Here is a 22,441-nt window from a genome sequence, read left to right on the forward strand (position 1 = left end):
ACCTGGAAGGCAGGAGCATATTCACAAGAACAGGAGTCAGCTGCACACAATCTCCATGAGTTTATAAGAATATTTTGGGAATAAAAACTCCAAATGCTATGCCTGAAGAATAACCTTAGGGCATTAATTCTGGTAGTTCAGTATGGTCTCAGTCCCAGGTTTATTGTTCTGCTATGAATCTGATGATTTCTTCTCAAAAGCTGGGAATAAAGTCTGTAAATAACTGAGAAAATTTTGAGATATAAAATTATATATGAATATAAAAACTGTGTACCACTTCAATTCATAGCATAACACCCATCCAACCCAAATCTGGTGAGCATGAAGTAATTACAGCAAACACTTATTTGCTAATTAGACTTAAAAAAAAAAAAACCACCACATTATTTTTGATTACCATATTTATTGACTCTAAGTGGAAAAAACCCAACAAGTCTTAGTGGATTTGACTCAATATCATACATACTGTCTATATTCCCTGTTCACATAAATTTCAACTGAGAAAAAAAATACACATTTTAAAGAACAGTTTCTAAATTAATTTCATAAACAAACTTCCAATAAACTTCTGAGAGTTGGAAGGAAAGCTATTTCAAGAGTTATAGCTCATGCTTTCTGAAGCAAAACACTTGATGTAAAGCACACCTGACATCTGACTTCATACACCTCAGAGGTTTTCTATGTAGTCTTCACTAAAGTGCACTTAATAAATGTTTCACAGTATCAGAGCATGAGTTCCTCCATCAGCTTTCAAACCTGTGAATTAGGTACTCACTGTAAACAAGGCTTCTACAAAAGGACAGTTCAAATACAAATAAAAAAGGGCATTAGTAGCCAAGTTTCTTTGGGAGATAGGTTGCATTTGGTTCTAACTTCCTTAAGAAAGAGCAGCAGACAAAAAGCATGGTAATCATTTCTATAATTTGAAGCCCTTCAGTTTGAAGAGCATTTGTAAAAACAGACCTGATTATAACAAACTGAGATTTGCATAATTAACTTTGAAACAAAGCTTTCTTAGTGATAAATGCATTAAGAGCTGACATAATAATGTTAAGACAAGCTATTTGTCAACTTGTCAGATATGTGTGCTGAAGCTTCCCTTCTAATTACAAGATGTAGTACAGCACAACTGATATTTTAAAATTAATGCAGATGCTGGAATGTTTCTTCAATAGTAGTGCACTTCATCTGAGATTACCATGACAAAATATGAAAAGGAAAGAGGACAGAAAGCAATGATTTACAGACGTTCTAACTTTTCACTTAGAAATTCCTCCACGCTGTCTGTATTCCACTTGAGGATGCTCAGTTCTTCTGCAATGTTCCCACTGTCGTCCAGCAGCTTCAGTACAGGGTCAGAGCCACGCACATACTGGGGGAAAGGAGAGTCAGTCACCTTGGCTGGCAAATGCACCCTCCCTACTAGCACTGCCCCTGCTCTCTAGTTATTTCAATCAGTTCAGGCTTCTGACTTGCATTTCATGTCAGAGAGGAAAGTGGAGGGACAAGTCAAATGAAGGGGGGTGGTGCTGGGTGTCAGAAACCTCTCCTTGTTCTGCTTGGTGCACCACAGCAGTTAATGCCTGCGCAGAGGGGCACTGCCATTGGCCTGCCTTTGAAGGAAGGCATTTACTCCAATTGTTTTAAGTTACCAAAGCTAGATTTTTGATAATGAATGATTTTTCTTATATGATCAACAGCCTTTTTACCATTTTAGAAATTCTGAGTCACTCTAACAGGTCGAAGTTCTATCAATTTCTAATGTAATCACATTCTTTCTTGCTGTGTTGTATCTGTGCCTACTATGCTTTGCTGGTACAATAATTCTTCAGCGCTTCTCAAACTCACTAAGTTCCAAATTAAGTAATGCAAATAAAAGCTTTTAACAGTATCAGAAAGCTCTGACCATTTAAGTTTATGGAAAGATTTTCCCAGGAGTATTCCACTTTGCTCAGCTGAGCTAACCTAGCTGATTTTACTTAATGAAGCTAGTGGCACCTCTGTAGAGTTTTCCAAAAGTCCTGTGAAATAAACACATTCATTTGCACTTTCTTTTTCTGGTAGTACTTGATACGAATCATAATCTAGACTGCTTTGATGTTCAATAAATCTATAAAGTAAAAAAAAAAAAAAGAAACAGACGTACAGAAGGAGAGAAAGCTTTTGAAAGAAACTGGAGGACACGGAGACATGAACGCGTGAGACAGACAGAGGAAATCTGTTTTACATAGAATCTGCTGCTGAGAGGACAAATCACTTCTTGCAGCCATGCACAGCTATGAAGTGATTGCAGATGGTGCCATTTGGGCAACAGAGATGGCAGGCACAAGATGTGAGACTCAAGATGTGCATCTTTAAAGTACACTTGAAGTTCACACAGGATTTTAAGAGGAAGGTGAAGTCTGAGATTAGATCTTGAAACCAAAGAATTGTTGGAGTTTAAGGCAGTGTAGCTTATGCAACTTTGCATATATGCAAGTCATAAGAAACACCATTCAGTATATGCATTTTTATAAAGCTGGATGTCTGAAGTATATAGAGAAAAAACCAGCACAGTAGAACACAACAAGGGAATTCTGAAAGGGAGAAGAAAAATCCAAGAATCACTGAATGTTATGGAAATGGCAGCTCTGTAAGAAAACTAGGGGAGAACAAAACAGGAGAAACTATGACAGAATTGAGTAAATCCAAGATATCTATAAAGTAAGAACAGAATATAAACATTCCTCAGATTCTTTTCCCGTCTGCTATAATAATAATTTTTTTCTTGGATTAAAACCAACCAAATAACAATAAAATAAACCAGAACCTCACCACCACCAAAGAATTAGTACCAAACAGTTACCGAGCAGTAAACAAATCAACATCACTAACAGGAACTTGTAAAGATTCACACTGGCAATGCAAATATATGTCCTCTACTGAAGGATTACTTGATCAGCAAATAGAGAACAGTCCACAAGACTGTCTCCACCAAACACAGTGATTCTTAACATCACAAACAAAAAAGTTAGGCTACTACTTACCTTGATTTGCAACCCCCTGAAGAGTTTTGGCTTATCACTCCTGACGAAAGCTACAATTTGGAGAAAAGAAAGAAAATCAAATTCTTCTCTACTTGCATAAATGTCAAATTATGTCAAATTAGTATTCCCCAATTTTTTTTTAGTTATGCTTTAAAAGATATTTTAATGCTAAAATCTTACTTCCTTAATGAAGTTATTATGCCAAAGGAACACCTATTTTTGCTGGTAATCCAAAGAGGAATTCTGTCTGTTTGGATTTTCCTTGAACACCAGTGCAACTGTGGAAGGCAGCTGATCTGCACACCCAACTGGCAGCCTTCAGCAGCCTGGCCCATATGCTGCTGCTAGGCAATGTGAGGAAAAGCGTGGCAGCGATGGGAGTCTGGCTGCGGATCAGCGCTGGGAGGGAGGCTCACAGTGACACCATCTCAGCAGCACCCTCCCCGCTCTGCAGCTCTGCAGGCCAGGCACGCAGGAAGCCGTGGGCAGAGGTGTTATCCTGGTGAACAAGATGGTCAGTCTTGTCCTGCAGAGATCTCTGAGATTACGTGTTGAAAACCAGCAAGAAAACCAAGCTATAAAACAGGAAGAGAGGCTCGTACTTCCTTTTCTCCTGACACTGCTGAAGGCAGCCGGTGTCAGGGCTCCATGGGCTGTGAGGGAAGGCAGGTCTGAGGGGAGCTGCTGCTGCTCCACTCCCCACCTGCAGCACCTGGCAGCAGCTATGAACTGCAGCACAGCCAGGCCTTGCATTAATTCTGAAAAGACAGTATGAAGTACTTCAGGACAAAGTGGGAGCATAATCCCCTACTTCCTAGCACTTCACCCTAATGAATGTCTGAGCTCCAGAAATATTTAAAATTTATTTAGAAAATAACAGCTCTCATTCTTCCTTTTCACATGCTAAAAGCTGAATTTAGTGTCTATATAGAGATTAAGTGGATTCAGGATGCTCCTGGAGTCTGTCAGCAGCATCTCCCCAAGGATGAACCCTGTCAGTACAGACTCCTACAAGGGTGCCAGCTGCATGTTAAAGCTGCTTTTTCAAGGTTAGACAACAATGAATCTCTCACAAATTGCAGTGCATCCAGCTGGTGCATGGAGATGAGTGCAACCTCAGGACTAATGTTTCATACTGCTTGACAAAGTGTAGTGCTTTCCTCAGTAATTGCACAGATATCCCCTGGCATCTTTGCACCTATCCTTACATTACTGCAGACAGTTCCCTTAACACTTTCTCAGCATGGTTATACAGTGGCACTTACTTTCTCCCCTCCTTCACCGAGCTCCCAGTGCAGAGAAAAATCACATACACTGCTTGCTGCACCAACTACTACACAATATAAACAACTTTAAAAAATACCAATGGCCCATGGAGCTGCCAGATGTACCAGGCCCCTGAAGAAAATGAGTTGTCTCATTCAAATTGTCTTTATTCCTTCTACAGACTATGCACTGATGTCATTGTAAGCTGTGCATAACAACTTCAAATAGCACAAAATAACCCGTACTTGCTCACATACTGCAGTTTGATTCTGATTTAAACTCAAAAATGTATTTTCAGCTTCAGTGTTTCCTATGCCCTTGTGACATGTTGCCTTGGTTGTCATCAAAAGTAACGTGCAAAAAAGCAGCACAGACATTTCTTATTATTTGTGAAGTCCACAGACTGTTGAAATGTTTTTGGAGGAATTTTTCCACATTTTTCTTCAACCTAAATCTAAAGCTGAAATCAGTCTCTAGAGCTTTATATGAAAAGAGGGTTGTAAGAAGCAGTCAGTACAGTGGGTGACTAATTGCAAAATGGTACAAGAGCATAGTAAAATGGATAGAGTTTCTGAAGCAAATCTGAACTCTGGAACTTGATTGTAATAAAAAATGCCTTTGGGAGGAACCTCAGGTTACAGCACTTCAAACTTGTAACAGGTGTGAGGATTTGTTACTTGAGTGATAGATTTTTTGATGAAAGCTTATTTGGACACGAGAGGCTGTTCTCTGGCTGCAGTGTTGGACTGAACAAGCTCACATAAAGTAGAAACAGCATTAGGTGGAAGAAGAAAGTATTCTATAGGCAGCATTACATTCTGCCACATTAAAAGTAGCTATTACACACTTGTATCAATGTCAAATGTCTAAATCTTCTGAAAGCTGAAGCACTACAGAATGCTTTTCCTGGAATTTTAGACAGCTGGAACAAAATTAGTTTCTGTTATGGCATATTTATTTCTAATGCTGATCATAGTGACTTTCTGCATCATTCACTTGAATTTGTAATGCAACAAAGAAAAACACTCAATGTACAAATAACTTAATTTGTATATTCTGAATTTCGGAAGCTAAAATGAGAAACTCAAATACTGACGTGTTAAAAACACAGATTACCCCATCAAATGCTTTTCTTTTCTTTCCACAAAAATCAGTCCTTGAGTTGAATTAGCAGCCTTTGAAATGATGAGGTTAGAAAGAGAGATGCAGCTACAGTGCACATCTAGGCACATATGACTGCTTGCTTATCATGGGATGTGGGGCATCTGCTCCACCTTCACATTGCTCCAAGTGTCCCCTCTATACCCTGACATCAACATTGCTTCTTATGCATCTATCTCTACATGGTACTTGCCCGTCATCTCCACACCATTATTTAGCAGTTTGGTGTTTCATACTAAATCCTGTTCAAACCATCTCCCCATCTGCTTCTCTCTGTAGCAGCTTTAGGAATTACCCACCACAGAGAAAGAACCCTTTCTGTGGGTGAGCAGGAGAGGCATTTTCCACCGTGACTTCTGCAAGATGAACCCTGAGCTCAGTGCCAGGACACCCTGTTCTGAGGGATTAAATCCTGGAGCAGGAGTCAGAGCTGCTCTGCAGACAGAGAGCTTTGCAAAGCCACTTCACCTTGTGCTGCAGGAAATGATGAGCAGCACCAAAGCCCTGCTGCTGAAGGCACAGCTGAGGGGCTCCTGAAGAGAGACAGGACAGCCCCACAACCACCTACAGCTACAGGCTCACAGAGGGATCAGGGGTGTAGGAGCACCCCAATGAACAGTGCTTTTAAAGAACTAAGAGCAGCCTTTACCTACAAACACAACACATTGGAGAACTCACTGCTACTGTTAGAATGTCCATTTGTTTCAATACAAAATATAGAGGTGTAATAAGAAAGTCTGTGAAAACGAGTTTGTTGGAGTTCAATCCCAGAGCCCTAAGTGGAGACTGCAGGAATCTCAGGATCACTGTGGCCAAAAGGGCAAGCCTGTGTACAGGCACAGACCTGCACTGTTCTCTGGGGTGCAGCAGGACACAGCATAAGAGAAATTCCTGACCCAAAATGGACATGAAACATCTCCCCAGGCAGAACAAACAGTTGTTCTGAGCTAACCTGAATAAACAGAAAGCAAGTGTAATGTTACTTCAGATAAGCTAAAGGGCACTCTGCTTTCTTGGCCGTGAATTATTAGACACAAGTTGTCTGAAAATAGGAAATTTTACTGGAGACACAAGTTAGTGCATAATCCAGCAAAATTTTATACTAAAAAGGCACAAAGGACTTGACCATACAGACTTGACAATTTTGTACCTGAAATGAACTTGAATTAAAAAAAATTTATTGAGGCATTCCCAATTATCAAGTGTTAAATCCATGAAAAAGAAAAGAAACCAAAACAAAAGCTAGAGTAAGAGAGGGACATTTTATGAAGACAGGAAATTCCAATATTTAGTAATGCCCCCAATAGTAGAGCATTGCTAAGACAATTGGCAATATTTGCTAGAAATATGAAGATGTAAATCACTGGGCAAGACAAAAGCATCAGCATCTTCCCTCAGACATTTGTTCTGGGGACAAATACGTGCTCTGCAGTTTTGAATATGGGACGAGTCTGCTTCCAAAGCTACCATGAAAGCCGAGCAAAAAGACTGAACTACAGCACACAACAAGTACTCATTTACATTTCAATGACTACAGCTCTGTACCTTTTGGAGACCTCAGTTTGAGATAAAAATTTAAATTTAAGAATTCATATGGCACATCAATAACGACTAGTGGTAGTCTCTTAAGTTACAATGCAGCTGTCCATGATTTTATAAAAAGAACCACGTGCTTTCAGAAATGAATCCAAGACAGAGCTCCAATCAAACCTGAAGAAGAAGCTTCAAAAAATCCCAAAGACAGGGTACTTTGTATAAGCAGTTGGGCAAGAGACATTTCCAAATCTGAAGGGAAGTATTGTTTTAATTTGTGTGTCATCTATTTGCAAAAGATTACAATAAAGCAATGCATGTCTCCCACTACAGTACCCATATTTCTTAGCAAGAGTTTTAGTGATGCTTTTATCTGTGCTAGATTTAAGGTTAGTTTAATTTTCTAACTTTCTTTTGTCTGTACTTATGAATTGCAGATTAAAGTAACTAGGAAATGAGTGATCTTCATACAATACAATCCCATAAGAAATTACATTTTAGTAGCTAAAAGAATTCCCTTAGCACTTGGAGAAGTTGGGTGATACAATAGTGCTGATTGACTCTGAAGTCAGAGGATTTAATGTAGCTGCACTCAGCAGGAGTGCAGGGATTAAGAACCTTGTTTCCAGAACAGATTTGCTGGAGCATGTCCATTTCTTAACTCACAAGGAGAGGTGAGAATTATTTTATTGAAAAAAGCAAAAGAATAGAGAGAAATATGTAAGGAATGTTCAATGAAAAAACCCAGTCTAATTCAGTTTTTTAAACAAACTGGAGAGAATGTGGGAGTCTAAACACTGATCTCCCATCTCATGGTGAACAGAACACAGCTGCCACTGAAAAGTCAACTTAAAACAAATATGCAAGATTAATCACTGGCCCAGCTAATTCATTATTCTGTTCCAGAGCCTCAGTTTTATGGATGTCTACCAAAAACTGTCACTGTGTTACCTGGCATATTAAGATATTGCTTCATCTATGAATCTTGTCACTTAGATTTTTAATATTCTACTTTAATGGAGAGCTTTGAAATGATAAATATTTAAGAACAGTTTTATACAGAACAATTTCAAAATATATGTAATATAGGAATTAATTTTAGAGTACAACATTTATAATAAAGCACTTTGTTTTAAGGGAAACTTATCAGTAAGAATATTTCAGTACTGAATTTAAAGGAGGCATACAGAAATGCTATCAGACTTATCACAAGGAACTATCTGAAACACCTAAGAGACATGGCCACATTCACAAATGCCAAATTTAGTGTTTGGTGTGACACTACGAACAGTAACATCCAGTTCAAGACTGAGATAATTTGCTGCAGACCAGACTTTTCCATCCTCTTGCTGAGGACTAGATTTTTGTCATCATTTCTCACTCCTTTGCTTTCCTATTATATACAAATATATTCCATATGTAATGATTCTCACATTTCAGGCACACAGGTGGACTGAGAACTGTTTATAGCTAAAGATTATATAACCAGTAATTCTGAAAGAAACTTTGACAAGGACCTAGCAACCCACAGCTTCTTCCAACTGTGCAACTTTTACAAACCTTTATTAATTCAACTGATTTCAATCCTTGACTATTTTAATATGTAAATCTCATAATAAAAAATCAAACCACAACAAAAAAACCAACAAAACAACACTGCTCATCCCTTAGCCAAATAAAACATAATCCAGATTTAGCCTGAGACACATCAAGTCTGTGGGACTCAGCCAAGTGACAAAACAATTTACACAGGTACTCAGAGGCCAAGACTTCACAGTTATTAATCTCAGAATACAGTAGTAACATACACTAATCCATGTAATTCTAATATATACAAAGTCCTGTAATTAACAATGCCATTTTGTGTATATTCTGGGGAGAAAAACCAAGCTCATCTAAACAAACTCTAACAAACCCCTCAGAGAAGCCATGGAAAAGGATTCAGATATTTGTGATGGGACACTGTCAGTGACAGGCTACACAGCTGAATGAAGCCTACAAACACAACGCTCCCAAAGCAGCAGCATGGCCTCAAGGCAACCTAACTTCCATAACAAATGTCTCAAGATGGAGACATTAAATACTCTTTCTGTTAGAAGTTAAAATAAAGGAGAAAATCTGGGTATTCTGAGATTAATACTAGTGTGAAGACAAAAACAGCTGAAAGAATATTTTCTACTGCTTTTAAAAATTTCTAAGTATGCTTCTAATACATATCCCATCTTCCAACCTCTTCTAATACCCTAGCTGTAAATTTGGTTAAGATAAGTTTAGATTGAGTAGCTGCAGAAATTGGTGATGAAAACATAAAAAAAGAAATTTAAGTGCACTACTCTGTCCTTTCTTAATTCTTACTGTACCGAATCAAAACTGGTGATCAAAACAGAGATCCTTTTCAAAAAACAATGAACTGTAGCCAGCCACTTTAAAAAGTAACCTATATGATAAATGGAATGTAAACATTTGAGGAGGTTTAGATAACCAAGAATTGAAAGGGAAAAACAACTAGTCACAATTTTCGAGTTTGTCCTTTGCACCATCCCAAGTCTTTGGGACATGTCTCAGAATGTGCACACAGCAGGATTTGAGGGCCATTTCCTTCAAGGACCCACATGTGAAGATAACTGAGCACACAATGCAGGCTGGAGTCAGGCTAACAGCTTAACCTTCTCCTTCAAACCTATGGCTCAAATGAGCACTTTCATGTCACAAATCCAGAGCCATAAAGCAGCTGAGCAAATGGGCAACAACAGTAGGAAATATTTTTATGTTTGCTAAATTTGAATATTCATGGAGATAATACAGACTCCTGTGCTAACAAAGTTATCACCTCACGTCCCTCAGTATGACAAGTCATTTAAAGAATTCTCATTTGGACATTTTATAGGGAGGAAAAGCGAAAAGAGCTTTGCTCTGGCCTTGTCATTCAACTCAGCTGTGTGGGCAGAGGTGGCAGGAAAGGATATAATGCAGTACAACTTATGTAAATTGTAACCTGTTTTAAAAACTTTTTCTCCCCACTTTGCCAGCCAGCCTTCAAACACGAAGGTATTAATACTTCCCACAGTAGATGGAGACTTGCTGCTTGTGCAATTTTAAATTCTAAAGCTACATTAGTACTTATGTCCAACTATGTCCAAAATACAGCATTAGGGAGTATGGTATTAGGGTCCTAATTTCAGGAAAAAACCCCAAAATAAACCATAGTATTGCTATCACTTAAGCTCTTCCCTAATTTATAAGAAAAGTCCAGTTTGAAATTTCTCACAGATTTTTTTCCTGCAGCTTCCTCCCACCAGACACTGATGGCACTGAATTTCCTTTTGCTCTACTGTATTCTATTCCTGTTATCTGACTGTCATTATCCACTGATAAAACAATTATATGGCAGGATCTGTGAAAATAAAATCATTCCATAAGTGCACAATTAATTTCATCTAGCAATTACTGGAGGCCAGTTCTATGAGTTTCAGGTCAATGCAACTTTACTGATATAATATACTGAATTTATGACTACTGTAATGTACTTAAAAGTACCTTTTGTCATTCAGCTGTGGCAATATTTCATGTTTGAAGGAGTACTAGTGGCTTTACTTACCCTGGACTTGAGGGAACCTTCCCAATTTTCATCCACATACTTCTAGGACAGCTCCTGCATAAAGCTGTAATAATAAACAGAAGCTGTTAATGACAAAAGTAACTAAATTACTAGTTTATTTATAGTGTGTTATCTGTTGAACTGTTTTTCTCTGGAGAGACAATATGATACTCTGTCAATGCTAATTAGAAGTAAGATCTTAGACAGAATCAGTTCCAGACCTGTCTCTGATTATGCAACAACTGACCCATTCACTCAGGGTACATGATAATTTTCATTCATTATACTAAAAATGTAAAAACAACAAAAAAGATCTTTTGAGATATACTGTTGGTGTAAGCAAAGTTTCATCTAAAAATTGTAACTGGACATGTTACAATAGGAATTATGGATTAGTAATAGGAAAACTATTCCTTCCTTTCCAAAGAAACTAACAAAATCTCATTAAATGAAATTTTACTTTCCACTTTAAACCTAACTTGGACAGTGAAATACTTATAATAAAGATAAGGCAGTAATTTAAAATTTCCCATTTGGGCTACTGGTTGATTTTAGTCCATTGTGTTTGCAGAAGGAGGACAGATCACATTAACAGGCCTTAGGGGAAGTAATCTGTACAGGCTGGGCTAACTTTGATACTTGCACTTAGATCTGAAAAAGCAAACCACACATGATAAACAGAAATCTCCAAGACAATTTTATTAACATTCCCTCACTGATCGCATGAGGCATTACAGACAGCCAAAAATACACGTCCATTTCTGAATATTCAAATTCTGATTAGAGCCAACTCAGTATTTACTGAAATACTATGAATTAGAACATAACAAATACTCTAATCATTTGCAGGGAAATTACAACTTCTCTCTTGCATGAACTAATCAATAATCATTACTTCCATGGGAAGCTGAAAAGAGAATGTTACACTGCATTATCTGTTCAGAACAGCATCTCAGAAATTTGCCTAGCTACAGATACATTTTCAACTAAACACTGTATTTAAGATAAAAATCTAAGATTTGACTGTTGAAACCCAGAAATACTATGAAACAATACTCAAGAGATCATAAATACAAGACTTTTAAAAATCTTTTTCACCACCCAACTCAAGGTTTTAATTAAAAAAGGCAATGATAAACAGCTCAGATACTAGCTTGCATTATTAAAATTTCTCTTGAATTAAAACATGAAGTAATTACAAAGATGGAGGAAACATGGCAGAGGGTTCATAAACTTCACTTACTTTGTCCTTCTTTTTTTAAAAAAATTCAACAGTTCTATCAGCAATCCTAGATTTAGATATTCCTTTAAATCCTCACTAAACATATATTCTGATTTCTCTGATACTGACAGCTATCTGCATTTTCTATCAAGAAGTCAGTATAAAGAAGTAGACAAAGGAAAAAATAACCTTCTATGTAGTTAATTATTTTATGTAAGTCTATCACAAGCTAAGTACACTCAAATTTAGGACAACAGTAAAATGAACATTTTTGAATTTTTATTACTGCAAATTATTCTTAGTCTTTTTCATTCCAAACATGAATTTTTATGGAACAAAATCACTGTAGAAATCTAAAATATGTAAGACATTTTGTAACACCTCACTACTCCCAGTTTATAACTCCTGGCCAATATCTTATAGAAATTTAACAAAGAAAACAGCTCAATCATTGATGTCTAAATTTTGAGCTTGTAATTCTGCCATAATTGAAACCCAAATGTTCTCAGACAAAAAGGTTCAGATTCATGCTGGGAATAACAGCTGCTTTCTCGATGGCTAGACCACAAAAAACGAAAAATCAACTGGTTTCATTTATGACTCTAAACAAAGGTGTCTTTTGAAAAAAACCCAGGTTTATTTGCATCACTTAGGCCACCACAAAAGCCTAATTGTTAATATCTACCATCTCACTGTGTCCAGAGCAGATGCTCTCCAAATTTCCTTGTGAAGGCAGCCACTGTGTTCAAGCATTAATAAGAATGACATGTATCATATGGAGGCACAAACATCTCGAGCCAGTTCATTACACAATGCTTAACTCATGAGTTAGTTCATTTTAAAGCAATGCTTCACTTGTTTTAGTGCTCATGAAAGTGAGTCTAGTACTAGAAGCAATGAAATAAAGGCATTCTAAACTATTACTGGTGTCCATGTTAAATCCAAAACAACTGCTGATTCATGTCTGCATCTATAAAAAGAACTTAGATTTTTTTTATAACATTCTAATAGCATGTTTTCTAAAGCTACTGTGACAATATTTGAACTTTTCCCTCATTTTTTTCCAAAGTATCAACCTGAGTTCAGTTTATTTCAAAAGTTTTTGGAAAGCATCTGAAACTCTTTTACCAGTCCATACTGATGCAATCAGGTGGCTCTTCACAAATGAAAAGAGAAAAACCACATTATTGATCATGCCTGCTTTAATTATGAAAGAGAATGCTAATTACATCAGAATAACACCTTTCTGCATAAGGATTGTGCAGATTAAAAATATGTATTGTAAAAATAAGGAACTTCTTTAACTTAAAGAAAACTTTCCACCTGCTATTAGGAAGAGAATTGAAGCAATTTCTGCAAGACACAATTCCAGCAGTGCCTCATTTCTCCACTGATATGGTATTGTTATCACAGTTACTCATGGTGAAGACTCCAGAAGAAAAGTGACATTCCTGCTACATAACCTTTAATGTTTACACCTAGGAATTCAGACCAAACTGAACTGCAAAAAGTGGTATTGAACAGAGATTGCTACTTGATTGTAATAAAATTCTGTTAGACCAAAGGTGACAAAAAAGTTAAAAAAATACAAGTTATATCTAATTTTACTTCTATGACATTTATATTTTGCACACTGCTTTCTTCTAATTATTAATTCAAGGTGAGCCTGTCTGACACAGGTTACAAAGTGTCATTCAGGCTGGATTTTACAGTTGTTTGTAATCAGCTGATGGTACCAGCCTTAAAACACGAAATGAAACAGGCTGTTAAGGCACAGCCACAAAAGGGGCAGCAGCCACTTTATGGTACCTGGATTCTCTCTAATATGTGCATACTGTCCTCTCCTAATATCAGTTTCAAAAATATAGTTAAATTCAGAGAATAAGCAGAAAAACAAACTTATGACTACAGCTAAACCTCTAGAATTTTCACTTGCCTCAGGTAAAATACTATCTTCCACTAAATCTTTAGTAACAACTCTCTTTCCAATGTAAACACTGTTTTTATGAAATTCACTGCAATTCTAATTTCATATTATGATATAAGCAGGTCTGCAGAAGACAGCTCCTCATCTCCTATTGACTTCAAAAGATTTCAGAAAAATATGGATGTTATTATTATTAATGGCCAAAGTTCCTTCGTTTATGCAAAATGGTACTGTTGAAAAATAGGGTAAATTTTATGAAAGCATGCAACTTAATTTTTACTGTGTTCCAGCCACACACAGAGAAAGCAAACCAGGTTAATTAGTATTTGTTCTTCCTAGAAATTTACAACAAAAATAGATTTTATTGAAAGTTTCTTTTGCTTTTTTTCTAAACTCTTCTACTAGCAGTTCATTTGTGACTTTTACTAGAAAACTAGTCTTCTAAGCTAGAAACCTTCACAAGAATATATACTGAGACACAAACTATAAAATATTTTCTGTGGGAGAGAATGCACTTATATGGACAGCTCAAGGTTTTCAAAATCCCTTTTGTCTCTCCTTTTCCTGGAGGCAGAACATGAGTAAGAATGTGTGGGTTAACAGGGAGCAGTCAGAAAGCCTCACTGCCAGGAACACTGAATTACTGCTCTATAATACAGCAAGCCAAGGAAGTCACTGCTACACACACACATCATTCTGAGCTGATGTCATCAGTAAATTTAGCAACAAAGCAACTTCTGCCACTGACAGCTCATTATCCTGTGAAGGGACATGCCTAACGCTAAATAAGAGTGTGGAAACAGAGTTCAAGAGTCAAAACCAGTTATGTGAATGAGTGCTACTCCTGTGATTAGTGATATGGATTGCAGGCAAATTGCTCTGAACAAAGCTGAGCAGGATCTAAGCCCTCATTTATTTGTGGGGAAGGAAATTCCAGCAGAGTGTAAGGGTGAAAAAAAGTCACAAAGATGGTGTTTAGTCACTGAGGAATTCACTAAGGAAGACTGTACAATCTGCATTCTTGGAGATCCTCAGAACTTTGAGTTCTGCTTTGAGTAGAAGACTCAAGAGACTTTTTATTCTGTACATACAAAATATAGTTGTGCATTACTATTCCATTCTTCAGCATTTAGGAAATGTGTCATCCACCACTACTTTTGGTGTTGAATGATACACCCTCCGTGCAGGATTCTATAAACATTTGTGCTGTTTAAATCCAGTAACCACTGAAAAGTTCCAAACCAGCTTCTGCTCCTGGCAGCCTGTTTTTATTAACTTTGGTCTCTGCAATGCTTGGTGTAAGTTCATGTGAGCAAGAGATCTGGCACAAGAGTGAGACAGAAAATGGAGAAGCTGAGCAACCACCAACTTGGGGCCTCTGGAGCTGTCACTTGGATTAGGTGGTGTGAATACCCAGTTTGAGGGGAACAGAGAGGGGTGGCAGAAATAGGGCTCCTATTTACTGGCTCTCACTTGGAGCCCGTCAGAATGGTGCAAGTGAAAGAGCACAGACAGGAAGCGAACAGGTCAGGTTTCAGTTCTGGACTGTACCATCTGATTCTATCTGAGCACCTACTTACCTCTACAAGTAGAATCCCTGAACATCTCTTTTATTCTCCAGTCTGTGCTCTTGTTAAAAAATAATGCATCTTAGAGTTGCAAAGAATACACTGAGAACAGATCTCATGAGATATTTATTTCACCTTGCACATTTCAATTAATTTTGAGACTTTTACTTTTTGAAGTTTCTTCAACAAATGTAGATTCAAATGGCAGTGCTTTACCTAGATCAAGGTCAATCTTAATTAGCTAAAGGTATTCCATTGACCTGCACACTCAGTTGTTGATGCACATCAGCAACTGAAACTCACATTTAGCAAATTCACATTTATAGTGTCCCTAACCTTTTTTGTTCACTGATAAGATCAGATAGAGCTGTTCCATGGGTAAGGCTTACCCCATTACAGACAGATAATGTATTTTATCTTAGTTTATCTGACAGAGATGAACGCTTGGTGAATCTGAACCAAACAAAAGGCAATAAACTTCTGCCTTAGGCATTGACTAGTTAGCTGCACTTCCTTATCTAGGACTACTTCTTATCAACATTAATTTTCATTGCCAATAACATCATGTACAGAGGGAAGGGAAAGAGTGTACATGGTAAAGCTCTTGAGAAGGACATCCACTGCAGCACACTTTTAATACAAGGAATGGCTGTGGGTAATATTTTGAAGCAACAGTACTGGTAAGAGACTTTCTCAGTTAGAGAGAACAGAGTCATCTCACATTCCCTAACCTCCCCTTCAATAGAGCCCATAAAATCATCCCTGTATGAACTGCATGGGACACTTAGTTAAAAGCAAACTTTGAAAGGAGATCATATGACATATTAGTCTTAACTACAAAGTTCTGATTATTTACTTGAATGTTAAATAAAATATGCTGTCATTGGATCACACTATTGTTGAAATCACACTTGCTAGAAAACCAATGAATTTCAACCATTTTTGTGTAACATGTTAGAAATAAGGAAGTTACAGTTTACAGTCAGGTAAAAATACAATTTGATTTTTTATAAAGTATCAAAGAGACTTTACAGGACACTTCAAAACTCAGAAAAAGATGTGGGTTTTGAGAAACAGGTAGAATTAAACTAAAATTCTAATTAATTTCTGTAAGTATTGATATGACTTACTTTACATCTCTGAGATGTCACTGAATTCTAAGTAGCTCTGTTTTTAACCATTGAGTTGAAAACCAGAAGCTCCAATGAGAGTAGACCAATTCATGTTAAGAGCCTCTGGCAGAACAAGAGAGCAGTCAACAGCAATCTGAGTGTAGCACTCTAATCAGTGTAATGAAAAGAAAAAAAACAAACCTGAAAAATGAATGTAAATTGGGTCACACAGGAGTAACCAGAAGCATTAAAAGCACTTCAACTTATTCTACTTCCAGCAATTATTTTGAGTTTTATAAACTGTTTTTTGAGTTTTAAAAAGTAAGTCCGAACAAGAATGTTATTATTCTTGTTCAGACTTGTCACCTTATTCTTCCTTATAATTCAGGAGAGCACATTTAAGAATTCTATACATGTAAAAGGGTGGAGTTTTAAGAAAGCTTTCAATTTGTTTTGTTGTTTTTTTAATAGAAGAAGCACCTAGTCATTATACCTGGTGTCATGTTTTCTAAGTCACCAAACACTTTAACAATACCATATGACAAATACTTGACAGTAGAATTTTAAAAATGTTGAAGTTCAACACGTATTGGTGAGCAAAATATATTTTTCAAAGCTTCATTTAGATATATTGATAACTTTTATGGGTTGTAGGAATCCTGCACAGTGCAACTATAAAGTTTAATGTATTGCAAATTTTATCACAGAGCCGATTTTTAAAATCAATTTGGATTTTGACATGCATATATAATTGAGACAAATCTAAGATTATAATATACAATTAATGGAATCTGCTTATGGCTGAGTCTGAAATGATCACACAGCCTGTGTGAAGCTGCAGATGGAGTGCAGCTATTTTCAGCTACTGCAAAATATGGACAATCTCTCCTGCTACTACAATTTCACGCACAGTTAGCTTCACCTCCATTTCATCCTTCTCTGTTTTACACACCAGCAGCACTCTGCATCTGACAGACTGAGGCACAAAACTTGCAGCTGTCTAAGGCAATACTGTTTAAGCTGGCTTCTGAATTAGTGTCAGACTGCATACAAAATCTCTAGAGGAGGAGAAAATAACCAAAACAATTTTCATTTTACCCACAGTCCAATTATGAAGTAATTAAAATATTTCACTGGACAGGTGTCAGCAGAAGTTCAGAGCAAGACAAATTTTGTGTAACAAGAATATCTCACAGCTATTTTCCACAATGTCAATTCACAAACTACTGGACCAATAACAAGAGCAGGATTAATAAATACACTTTCAAGGCTATGAAACAATTCAAATCTGTAAACATCTCATTTGAGGTTGCACTGATACTGTGCAGCATGAAATACTTTTAGGCCTGAGGATATTTCACAGACCATTTGTGAAAAGCAGCAATTATGTAAAAACTCTCAGACAGATGTGCTATTACCTTTAACTTTAAATTCTCATTTAGAACTCAGGCACAAGTCATGCAATAAACTAACTCTTGCTTTCCCTATTTCTGATCTTTGCCACATGGCTGCAAAGACAGTCAAATTAGAACCCTGAAGCACGTCCTGGCACTCCAGGAGCTGCCAAGGCTGTGTGCAGCAGGCAGCCAAGGTGCTGTGGCACCTCTGGGGAAGCGGAGGAGCCTGGGGCTCAGAGCCACAGCCCCGCCAAGCCCAGGGCACCCCTGCCTGGAGCTCAGCAACAGCCAGGCTGCCAGTCACAGTCACACATCTCACACTGACATGCAGGCCTTCTGATTTCTGTGGTAACAGGAAAAAAAAAAAAACAAGTAAAAAGAAAAACTACAGCAAAAGGCAGCATTCAGTTTTCATAGTCTGCATACCTAGCATGAAAATTCTTGTTTAGCAAGAAGCTACTAAAAATTATATTGTTAACTTTTATGTAATAGTAAAATCTCAAGCTCAATTACAGACATCTGTTACAACCAGCACTATGTAAAAACACAAGTCAATTCAAAATGTGATGATTCTGAATACAGTATGTTAAGATAATATTAACAGTCTCCAAACACTAATTTTCCACTGGCTAGTCTTCAAGAGAAATTACTATGAGTTTTAAAAAAATGTAAAACGTCCTAACAATTGCCAGATCTGAAATTTACATTTCTAAGCAGTACCACCAGTATAAAAAATTTCCACTTTCTGAAACAGCATTCATAATAAAATTAGAAATGATGCTATAAGAAATCATAATGATAGAACAATCCAGTATTTCCATTCATGCACACAATATGGGAAGCCTGCATTCAAACTCAGCTATGAAAATACTATCAGAATCACTCCCATACTTCAAGCTTGCCATATTAGCTCCAAATCTCAAATATCATTTGTATTACATGTCTTCAGAAATATCACAGAAATAAGGAAAGATAAAGTAATAATCAAAGTCTATATTGTTCACATTTACTACAACGCCCAACCCCAAGAAAATGAAACTGGGTAAAACACAAACAGATTAAAAAAACAACTTATAAGATACAAATTCTTGCTTCCTGTGAATATACAAGGAAATCTGGTCCACTATGAAAGAATTTTTCAAACACCCTTGAGACCCTGTCCAGCTCTGTGCTATTTACTTTACTTCATTGATCATGACTAAAATAGAAAAAGTTTTCAGACTAATAATGTTTACAATGTGAAGTCCTGACCACAAACTGGCATTTGCTTATCCCTACACAGAAAGTGTAATTATCCACACAATGAAATCTAGGTCTGATTCAGGAAATGAAGAAGACTCTTTATTAATTTAATTTCTGTTATTTGATCCAAATTTTATTAATACAATGTTCACAGTACAAACTAACTTGCATCCTTAAGTATGTTATTGATAAATTGTTAAGACTTTTTTTCTCAGAAGTTACATTGACAGAAATGCAACATAGTTCCCCAAGCTTATTTTCCCATCAAATGACAACAGAAATTGTTTTGTTCCATAAGTTCTTGTGCTACATGTTGTGCACACAGGCAAAACTCTGAGAATATTACCTGAGCAAATGAAAGCATTTCTTTACATGAGGACACAAAGCCTCGCTGCTGCTGCCAGCACAGCTGTCACTGAGCATGCTGGAGACTCTCTGTGTCCTGCCACTCCCTGTTGGGACATTTCCTTAGACTTCATTCTGAAACCCCAGGTTTTGTGTTTGCATAGGTATAGATATGTACATATATATATATATATATATATACACATACATATATATGTATATATGTGTGCGTATATATATGTATATATGTGTATATATGTGTATATATATGTGTATATATATATAGGTATATATCTATATGTATCTATCTATATCTGTATCTATATGTATACACATGGAAAAGAACTGGAGCTTCCCCAGAGACAAACTTCCCTTTATCAGGTTCACATATCTAGCAAAGAAAAAGCCTTACATATCAAGTCCCAGAAGGATTGTATTGAAATATGACTTTGTTAATGCATAAAATTTACTACTTAAAGTCTGTCAATATTAGGAGGCCACTAATTAAACTATGAATTCTCTGCCAATCTCAAACATATGCTTCTTGATACTTAATATATTCTACCTAACACTGTAATCAGTGGTTTTATTAAAAATTAAAGGCAGACTTTCTTTTTTAAATATTAGGCTGAATTTAATTGACAAGAAAAACCTGCTAGATTTGCTCATTAATTTCATTATGTCAGTTATTTCACTATCTCCTAGCCATTAAAAATGATTTCAGCACCTCTCATCCTTGAAACCTCTACTTTCTTGATGATTAATTTGTCTTCACTATATTCTAGAACCCTCTTACATTACTGCATATTAGAAAACATGTATTCTTTTCATGAACTCTAAAAATTCTTCATTGATAACATGCCTTAAGGATCACAGATATTTATTAACTATAGAAAAAGGAAAGGTTTTGCTTTGAACAGATTGAAGTGCAGCATGAGCTCTTAGAGAGATCATTCCCAAAATATCCAGCTGTTCTGGATATATCTGTATATATTCCCAAAATTTCCAGCTGTTCTGCTGCAGGATGGAATTGAGCAGTCCTGCTCCTATCAGCTTTGTGCCACTCCAGGAACTGACTGGAGGCTGCAGCAGCCTTTTTGTTGCCCAGGACTGATCTGAGCTATTTCGGCCATGGTGCTGTGGGTCAGTGACCAAGCAGGAGCTGTCACCAAGCCCCACTCTCCTTATCCCCCTCTTCCAATCCCATGGATGTTCCTTTGAAAAGAATCTGCATATAGCTCCCACCTATGGTCATGTCACACCAGGGAAGGGCTGCCCAAGAAACAAATCCTGCCCTGGTGGGACAGGGACATTGCTTCACAGCAGCATGGCAAGTCTGCAAACCCAGACCCTGCACATGCAGGAGTAACTGCTGCATTTTCCTCTTGAGATGATAACACAGGTTCTCGTGTATCAAAAACATGACATGTTAAATTATTCCACAAGGGCTTTGGGCCAAAACTCACCTTTCTGGTTTCCAGCTGAGCTTCCTCCTGGCAGCACTCCCTGCAGAAGGGATCCAGCTGATTCAGACTGAACTGCCCAAGGAGGTTGCAAGAACTGCACAGCAGGTTACTGGAGAAGCCCAGCTCTCTGCAAGCTTCTGAGGACAACTGTGCTCCATAAACACTCACCTGAAAGTCAATACAACGTTGCACTTAGTATTAACTATTTTTTTTAAAAGACGGTTTTAAATGCTGTGATTATTAGAGAGAATGAGTTAGTCTCTTGACACAGTAGTATAAAATGCCCCAAAGGAGCATTCCAAACTCTGCTGAAGCTACATATTAATTATGGCTGACTTATTAAATTAATGATGGTAGTAACTAAAACCATTTTCTTGCACCTTGCTTTCCACCCCTTTGATGCTTTACTGACATCTTTTCACTTCACTGTCACTGCTGCATCTGCTCCCCTTGGAGCAATGACAGGGCTATGCCATTGTCACTGGGCTCCCAGCAGCCTCTCTCCTGACACCTTTGCCCAGCAGATCCCCAAACAATCCATGAATACAAGGCCAGTGCTCTCCTGAGGATTTTATTTTGGACTGTGTGTGTGTGAGAAAGAACCAACCAAAACACTAACAGTGTATGAAAGGAAGTAAAGGCTCCATTACATGATAATTCCTCATTCAAGCGGTTTTGGTTACATAGCAAGCTCAAAACATCTTTAGAATAAAAGTACAGAGAAGCAAAGGAAGAAATAAAGAGAAGGCAGTCTCTATCCCTAATATTTTTACTCAATTTTTAGTATCATAACTATCATATTTTCCTGAAACAATAAATCACTAATCATAATAAATGTCTCTGACTAGGACTGGAAAAAACCCCTCACACTCCAGAGAGCAAATTCCCATCAGACCAAGATAATTTCAGACACTTTGCAAGTGACGTGCCACATTTCATCAGCGTTCGCTCTTTCAAAGCTTTGGCTCCAAATCTACGATACACTGTTGCTTTGTTTTCACACCAAATAATTTCCTCTATTAAAAAAAAAGGCAGCACCAATACAAATTATTTTAGGAAGCGGGCAGAAGTAGAGCCCAATCTCCGACATGGAAAGCAAAGAGGCGGCCACGGCCTCTGGAGCGGGAGGAGACGCCCGCGCCTCCCGCCCCGGGACACGTCTTACGCCGCCTCCCCCGCCCTCACAGCCGCTCCCTGTCTCAGGAGCTGCAGCCGCGCTCAGCCCCGAGCGCGAAGGCGCCGGATCGGCTCTCACCGCCTGCAGCCCCAGGAGCCAGCAGAGCCAGCGCCGCCCCAGCGCCCCCAGCTCGGCCGCCGCCGCCATCTTGGAGCCAGAGCGCCCCTGCCAGCGCCGCCGGGGGCCGCGGAAGGACCTCACCCATGGCGGGTGACCGACACACCGCCTGATGCGGGAGAGCACAGACTTGCTCCCAGCCCCCGGCACTGCGAGCACAAACTGCTAACCCAGAGTATCTGCTGGAATTCTACAGCAAAGACATTTTATTCTGTTCAGAGCAGTGCTTCGCAGGAGGGCAAGAGAAACTGTCGTTCTCCAACGCTGGTCCGGCATTGCGGAAA

The 22,441-nt window shown here is 37.9% G+C and overlaps 1 protein-coding gene across 1 annotated transcript; it reads right to left on the reverse strand.

The window, feature by feature from the left end:
* Positions 1-383: 383 nt before the first annotated feature.
* On the reverse strand, positions 384-22,275 carry SELENOF (selenoprotein F). The gene is made up of 5 exons (XM_074546080.1): positions 22,119-22,275; positions 20,864-21,031; positions 10,585-10,648; positions 3,027-3,076; positions 384-1,372 (listed from the first exon to the last, which is right to left on the reverse strand). The coding sequence occupies exons 1-5, from the start codon at positions 22,185-22,187 to the stop codon at positions 1,241-1,243; spliced, it is 483 nt and encodes a 160-aa protein (XP_074402181.1). The 5' UTR covers positions 22,188-22,275; the 3' UTR covers positions 384-1,240.
* Between the last annotated feature and the right edge of the window lie 166 nt (positions 22,276-22,441).

The sequence above is a fragment of the Zonotrichia albicollis genome, chromosome 8 (assembly GCF_047830755.1).
Source record: "Zonotrichia albicollis isolate bZonAlb1 chromosome 8, bZonAlb1.hap1, whole genome shotgun sequence".
Taxonomy (NCBI): domain Eukaryota; kingdom Metazoa; phylum Chordata; class Aves; order Passeriformes; family Passerellidae; genus Zonotrichia; species Zonotrichia albicollis.